Source organism: Eutrema salsugineum, unplaced genomic scaffold, assembly GCF_000478725.1.
Source record: "Eutrema salsugineum unplaced genomic scaffold, Eutsalg1_0 scaffold_3, whole genome shotgun sequence".
In the NCBI taxonomy this organism is placed as follows: Eukaryota; Viridiplantae; Streptophyta; class Magnoliopsida; order Brassicales; family Brassicaceae; genus Eutrema; species Eutrema salsugineum.
Genome location: NW_006256756.1, coordinates 1,705,276 through 1,712,210, shown reverse-complemented (window position 1 = coordinate 1,712,210; position 6,935 = coordinate 1,705,276). Strand labels below are relative to the sequence as shown.

The 6,935-nt window shown below is 34.4% G+C and overlaps 2 protein-coding genes across 4 annotated transcripts; one reads left to right on the top strand and one right to left on the bottom strand.

Moving 5' to 3' along the window:
* Positions 1 to 462: 462 nt before the first annotated feature.
* LOC18014251 lies at positions 463 to 2,965 on the bottom strand. 2 transcript variants are annotated; one of them, XM_024154123.1, is made up of 6 exons: positions 2,859 to 2,965; positions 2,259 to 2,490; positions 1,943 to 2,163; positions 1,566 to 1,776; positions 1,259 to 1,436; positions 463 to 1,170 (listed from the first exon to the last, which is right to left on the bottom strand). In XM_024154123.1, the coding sequence occupies exons 2-6, from the start codon at positions 2,349 to 2,351 to the stop codon at positions 923 to 925; spliced, it is 951 nt and encodes a 316-aa protein (XP_024009891.1). In that variant the 5' UTR covers positions 2,352 to 2,490; positions 2,859 to 2,965; the 3' UTR covers positions 463 to 922. The 2 variants fall into 2 exon arrangements, with proteins under 2 accessions (XP_024009891.1, XP_024009892.1); XM_024154124.1 differs by lacking the exon at positions 2,859 to 2,965 and having other exon boundaries at positions 463 to 790; positions 889 to 1,170; positions 2,259 to 2,571.
* A 32-nt stretch (positions 2,966 to 2,997) lies between these two features.
* LOC112085116 lies at positions 2,998 to 5,011 on the top strand. 2 transcript variants are annotated; one of them, XM_024154125.1, is made up of 2 exons: positions 2,998 to 3,059; positions 4,190 to 5,000. In XM_024154125.1, exons 1-2 carry the CDS (start codon positions 3,041 to 3,043, stop codon positions 4,648 to 4,650), a joined length of 480 nt encoding a protein of 159 aa, XP_024009893.1. In that variant the 5' UTR covers positions 2,998 to 3,040; the 3' UTR covers positions 4,651 to 5,000. The 2 variants fall into 2 exon arrangements, 1 of the variants encoding a protein (XP_024009893.1); XR_002898729.1 differs by lacking the exon at positions 2,998 to 3,059 and adding an exon at positions 3,754 to 4,102 and having other exon boundaries at positions 4,190 to 5,011.
* The last annotated feature ends 1,924 nt before the right edge of the window (positions 5,012 to 6,935 follow it).

Below are 6,935 nucleotides of genomic sequence, written 5' to 3'. Positions count from 1 at the left end.
ATGCTATCAATTTTCTCTGCACTGTTTTGCTAATTAATGGTAAGAAATTTTAAATTTTAAATATTATAAAAAAATGTTTAGTGTAAAATTTTATACATTTATGAGTGAACATTAATTTTTTCCTTACTGTGTGAATACTCTTAAGAAAATATTATTAGAAACAGAGAGAATATTTTTTTTACTCCTCTTTGTTATTGATTTCAGTTTGAAGCTAAATTAATTATTCTATAGGTAAACTTACATCAAAAATCTAAAACAACAATTCTAATACTTAAAACGTTAGTGAAGAAAAAAGTGATTTTTTTTTTGTATAAAATGTTTTTTTTTTTTTTAAGTTGAGTTATCTATGTGAAAACTTGTCATATTTTGATGACAAAAAAAAAAAAAAACTTGTCATATTTTGTTTCCAACATCAGATGATGAATTGAAATTCTATACAATGTAAAACAACAAAAGTCATAGTTTGTAATAGTCAATATGTAGTAGATTAGGTATATTTCCTCAAATTCAACTTATACATTTGCGCTTCAAAGATGATTAGATCGTTACATTTACTATTTCTTTAAAATGCTACTGAGGTACAAGAACAAGACCCTCTCGATCAAATGTTATCAACAAACAAGAAAACACTCTTTTCAACAGATCAGCAATATATAATATACGATATCTCCCATGAATAGGACTCAAAAGCTATTCTACACCCAAAACGCAGCAACCGCTTAAATTGCGTTAAGGAAACGCTCACCCAGCGGTTTAAGCCTCCTCGCCACTGCCAATGCTGCTCCAACCACTGGAAAAACACGGTTATTGCGACCAGGGGAAAAAAAAAGTAATCTCCTTTTCACTTGGGACCAACAAGAAAAACAAAAAAGAGATATAAAACTCTACAGTTGAAAAATCATCCGTATAGTGATGGATTTGCTTAGCCACGGTGAGCCATTCTTGAGAAATAATTGAAGTCATGGTGTTGGACTCTTAGCTGTTTTAGCCAAGAATCAGCAACACTTAGAAGCGACACAACTCGCTCTTGATCTTGACCTTGATCATCTTCCGAGAGCCAAACATTGCCTTGCATCTTGTAAGTGGCTAACCCGAAAGGAAGCAAAGTCACGCCTTCTCCTTCCTTCCGGGTCTTCTCCTTTTCCCCGCCATTTTCTTCTGGCTCCATATCTTTAAATTAAGACCATAATGGTTACATTTTTGTGGGATAAAAACACATCAGAGGACTTGAATGTGAGAGGATAGAGAAGATTAGTACCTTGGAAAGAAGATGAAAGAGTGTGATACGTGAGGAAACAAGTGGATAAATCTTTGATGGTCCTTCCCATTGGTATATGGTAAATAGGGTACCACGCTACAGCCATCCAACTTGCCGGGGAAAGATCTACGCTTCTCAGCGACATTAGTCCGGGGAACCTTCGAGCCAATTCATTGATCTGAAACCAAAATCACCATATGTCATTTCAAGTCAAGTCTTGATTGATAAGATCATTATAACCTAAGGAGAAATCAACCAAGCGACATTGAAGCAAGGTCAATGGAGAAAAAGGAGCTACATTGAATACCTTATCCATGAGAGGAACTCGAGCATAAGGAGCTGATCTCTCAAAGTGTTGCAGATAAAGATAGCCCAACCGATCATTCGGATGCAAGAGAGCGTCATGGTCAAGTCCTTCATCAGAAGCACTTCTTGAGAGTTTATCACTTTCACTCTCATCACTATATGAATCACTAAACGAATCTCTCGTCTCGCTTTCACCATCGTCAGACTCATCCCTAATCAACAACACCAAAAACATAATGGAATCAACATCTCACGTACTCAAAGATTCAATTGATTGATCAAAAGGATCAAACTTTCAAATCTGAAATTCCATCAGCAGAAAAAGGGTTCATTTATCAGATGGAAAAATTCAAAGCTATCTATTCTTCTATGGTGTACCTCAAGCGGATCAAGGAAGAACGAGAGGTGAAAATCTGGATTGCAGAGAGATAAGGAACGTAATATTGAACAAGGGATTCTCCATTGGTGAGACGAATTGGAACACCAGCTCCATAAGCGCTCCATTCATCGTAACAATCCCACAAATCACTCAATCTGAAAAACTCAACCTTTTCTCTCTCCGATGGATGCCAAATCCGATTCAAACTCCTAATCTCCGTCTGCAAATTCAAGCCACACAAAAATCCTTTTAAAGTTTGTTTACATGATAACTATTTACCATTAAGAGAAGAAAGAAACGAAGAACGTTTCAAACCTTGGGGAGAAATTGGGGTGGCACTACAGGTGTTGTGCAATGGAGGAACCGGTCAAGGTTCGATTTTTTCGTTGACCCTTTTCCAAACACCATGATTCCTTTCTAAGAGAGAGATTGGGTTTCTTGATTCTTCTTTGAAATGCCCCAGAAACAGAGAGAAACGAGAGAGAGAGAATGGGGATTGTAAGAGGGAGACACGCAAGCGAGTGTCTGAGTTTTGACGTTAGGACAGCTGAATTTAAGGGAAACGGAAATTATGGACAAGAATTTTTTATTTTTTTTTATTTTATTTTAAGGAATTTGAAGAAAGAAATGAGAGGAAAAAAATAATAAAAACCGAAATCTGCTCAGTTACTTGCAGAAGAAAGAAAAGTCTTTCGTTTTATTTTTATTTTCTGTGGAGAGAGCCGATTTTCCGGTTGTTTGTTTGTTTCTATGATCGAAAAACCGAAACGAGAAAACCCCCAAGAAAAACAATGTTAATCGATGATTGTGTTTTTTCTTTGTTCTCTGCGATTTTGATTTCTCGAAAGTCACACACACGACGATGATATCTGGCCTGATTGTCGAGAATTAAAGCGAGAAAGTGAGAGAAAATACCCGAAAGAGAGGAGAAAAAATGCAGACTTGACGAGAAATGAAAAGACCCAATTTGTCAAACAGAGGTTTCTCTTCTTTTTTTTCTTTTCTCGGCTACAACTTTCCCGGAAAACTCAAAACTTTATCGGAAAATTCTTGAAACAAAGGAAAAACCAGTGGGTATCGGGATACGAAACAGAGAGATGGGTTTATATAATAAAGGTGAGAAATAGAATCGATTGCCTTCTCTTCAAAAATTCTTTCTTTTACTTGATCAAAATCCTCTCTTTTGGGTTTTTCCTTTTTTAATTTTAGAAAATGAATAAAATATAGAAAGCTAAAATAAAAAATAAAAATTAATGAGACAAAATTGAGAAAGAGAAGGTTCTGAAATTAAGTGTACACCTAATCCAAGATTATCTCAAAGTTTGACGATTTTCCTCGTCCACATCTCATGGATCCCACGTGGTTTGTTTTCTTATTTTTAATTTCTTGGTTAGTTCCTCATCAACTCAATTAGCCTGCCTTACTCGATTAGATAATTATACAAAATTAATAGCCAATTACACTTAACAACCTTCTGCATATTAAGTGTTGTCTTAAAATACTAAAAGAAGATAGGTTCGGAAATTTTGTTCGATTAGTGTTATAGAGAAGACAGAGGTATTTTAAGAACCAATCTTCTTCTCAAAAATATAGACAATGTTAGACCATGTTAAATAGAAGTTTATATGGGTTCGGCCCGGATTTTTAGGTAAAAACAATTTAAAATAAATGAAAAGAATCTTATTTTTGATGAACCGACTCTTAGTTTGATGAACTCGCCTCTTAACCACGTGTAAGCTTCTAAATGGCCAAATATTGTATTGTGTTTCTCGGACAAAAAATTTTTTTCTCGACATTTTCATTTCTTCATCTCACACGACTTTATACTCGTTTTCTTCGCCGACGATTTTTAATCGTTTTTCTCGAATTCGATTCATCATCATCTCCTTCCACCATTTGTGATCCTTCAGTTTCTCCCTCTCTCAATTTCATTTGTTTCCTCCTCTTTCGAATTTTTGGGTTTCTGTTGATGGAGATTTTAATTAAACTTGATTGCTAGAACTCCCTACTAGGCTATGAACATTCCTTTTTCGAAATATCTGTGTGGTAGTATGTGAGCGGTTTTGATGGTGGTGTTCTCAATTTGCTTTTTGTTTCAATTTCTGATTTGTTTCGTGATATCCCAGATTTGGTTCTATTTGATGAGTTTATAAGGAGAAGTATGCTATTTGAGAACCTTTGACTTTGATATATTGAAAAAAAATACAAACTTGCTTCTCAAACTCGTACTTGTTTTCTTTTTTTAGAGGTAACATACACTCATTTTTCAAGCAATAAACGGATACAAGAAGGTTTTCATTGCCTTGGTCATTACTGTCAGCCAAACAATCAGCCATTGAGAGGCTTTGTTCTTGCAGCTCGAGCTAACGATCCCGATCATGATCATCGCCCTCCATTGAAAGAACCGGTGAAGTACACTTTAGTTTGGAGTTCAGATTCAGATTGCTACTTCTGGTTGCCTGTTCCTCCAGCTGGTTACAGAGCCGTGGGAGTGATTGTCACAGACGAAGCAGAGGAGCCTAAGGTTGAAGAAGTGAGATGTGTTAGAGAGGATCTTACAGAGAGTTGTGTACTCGTCGAAACACAGGTTGATGCGTCGGATCTTGAGTTTGTCAAAGGAAGCAACAAACCGGTACGTACTCGTCGAAACACGGACACGCGAGTTTTCTTCACCCTGGATTGTATCTTCAAGGCTCGTCGAAGCTAGGAATTGGAGTGAGAAACGATGCTGGGAAAAGCAAGTATGTGGTGAATTTTAGTCAAAGGTATAGAATTGTAGCAGCTGAGTATTTAGGGGAAGGAGCGGTTTCAGAGCCGTGCTGGCTGCAATACATGAAAGAGTGGGGACCAACTATAGTTTATGATTCTGCAGCTGAGATTGATAAGATTATTGCAGTATCTATCTAGCCATTTGAAACTTGTTGTTAATTGTGCTTCTATACATTGTTTTTATACGAGATTGTGTGTATTTGCACGGTCCAGCTCACACCAATGCTGGTTGGTTCAATGATTTCTTGAACACAATCTTCTTGTCTTCAACGATGGTGGCGATGATGATTGCAGTGTTCTTGGACAACATTTATGCATATGCAATTGCGTAAACAAATTTTTTTTATTATTTTGATGAACCTCTCTTTGGGTTCACCAATGGAACACAAAATATAGCACAGGTTCTTCAATAAATTCAATACAAAAAAGAAATCTTATTTTATGTTGGTGAACCCCAAAGAAGGATTTATTAATGGACATGCTCTTAACTTTCTGAGAATACCAGAATTTTGATTGGGATATAGCGATATAAAAATTTATTAAGAGAAATTGTAAACGCTAAAGTTTAATTATGGGACGTGTTGAAAAACAAATTATCATCGATATTAACAGTATTTGTTCATGTGTATTTTTTTTTCAAATAAATAATATATATATATATATTAAATTAGGCTGCCTAACTTTTTACCTAAAGGTTTTCTAATACTGTGTTCTACTTCTGCCGTGTATTTGATTGGCTATCAGAAATACCATGTCGTCAAGGGAAACCACCTGATCAAATATACATGCACGCATTTGTTTTTTTTGTTGATATATTACTTTAATCCACCAATTCAGATTTGATATCACATATTTCACTTGAAATGATGATGATTCATAGTAACTGAAAAATTCAAGAAAATCAATAATATCAAGTTTTTTTATATTTCAGTCAAAATTCTAAGGTATCTAATTAAGAAGGAACAATACTAGATATCAGTTGTTAGTTATGGACTCTTCGTATACCACAAGTATCATATATTCATATCTTCGTATACCACAAAAGGTGCAGTATCCATTTACATTTACGGCCTGGCTTTAACCTGCAGAGCGTTGTAATCAGAATGTATATATTTTAATGCCATTCAGCCAAATGATGTCTAGGCTCTACTAAAACCCGTTACCAAATACCAATAACAATATTCTATATTTGACCATTATGCCTCGCATATTTTGTAGTTTTTAACATTTGTCATTAGCTAAACATCTAATGCTTGCAGATTGACTTCGTAAAATATATGATTGTATACCTAGTTTGTGACTTAGTGATATAGTATATAGTATAAATAGCAGAATTGTTACTTCAAGTCTTCAAGTATAACATCTTTATTTCGAAATATTACGTCATTGCATTCAAAAATCTTGTTATTCAAATGCCACATATATATATATATATATACATATCCCTATATATATAATATTTTACTTACATATAAATGTTGCGAACTAGTGGGAGGAAAACTGAAAAACCTTTGTGAACCAAGTAATTAAGAATTAGGTGTTCACAAATAGTTGAACAAACAATTAATTATGCCTAGCTATCACGGTCTTAAAAATAAAATGAAAATAAAAGTACTATATATCACGTTTTTAAACGGTACAACTACGGTGACAACCAAGAAAAGAAAAAGGAAAAACAAAAATAGAACGGTAGTCACAAGCAGATCACGTGTAAAATGTCAATTACGTGGAAATGTACCAACTTGATCTGAGGTCTATCCCAATCTGAAGATAAATTTTATAAAAATAAATAAATCACATTAACCAATCTCTTTATTTATTTATTTTTAGTTAGTTTTGTTTTTGAAGTTAGTAGTGGTTTTGGACTTTGCCCCATGTGGTAGTTTTCATGACACGTAGCAAGTGAATACAGACGCCGGCCGTGCAATTTTCATTGAGCTAGCCATCACTTACCTTTTTTTCTGAAAAATTAAATACACAATCTTTTATTTTTATACTTAATAAATAGTTTTCTTTTCAGATAGGGGTAGAGCTCAAACCAAAACGAAATGTTTATCCAAATGAATCAAATTTATTCGATTTATATTTCGACTTTGATATAGTTCGATCCAAATGAATGAAATGGATCGAATTAATATAGTTTTAACTACCGAATTGGTAAAGTTGATATCGTTTTGACTATCTTAAAATCTGGTTTTTGTCTACAAAACAGACATATTATTA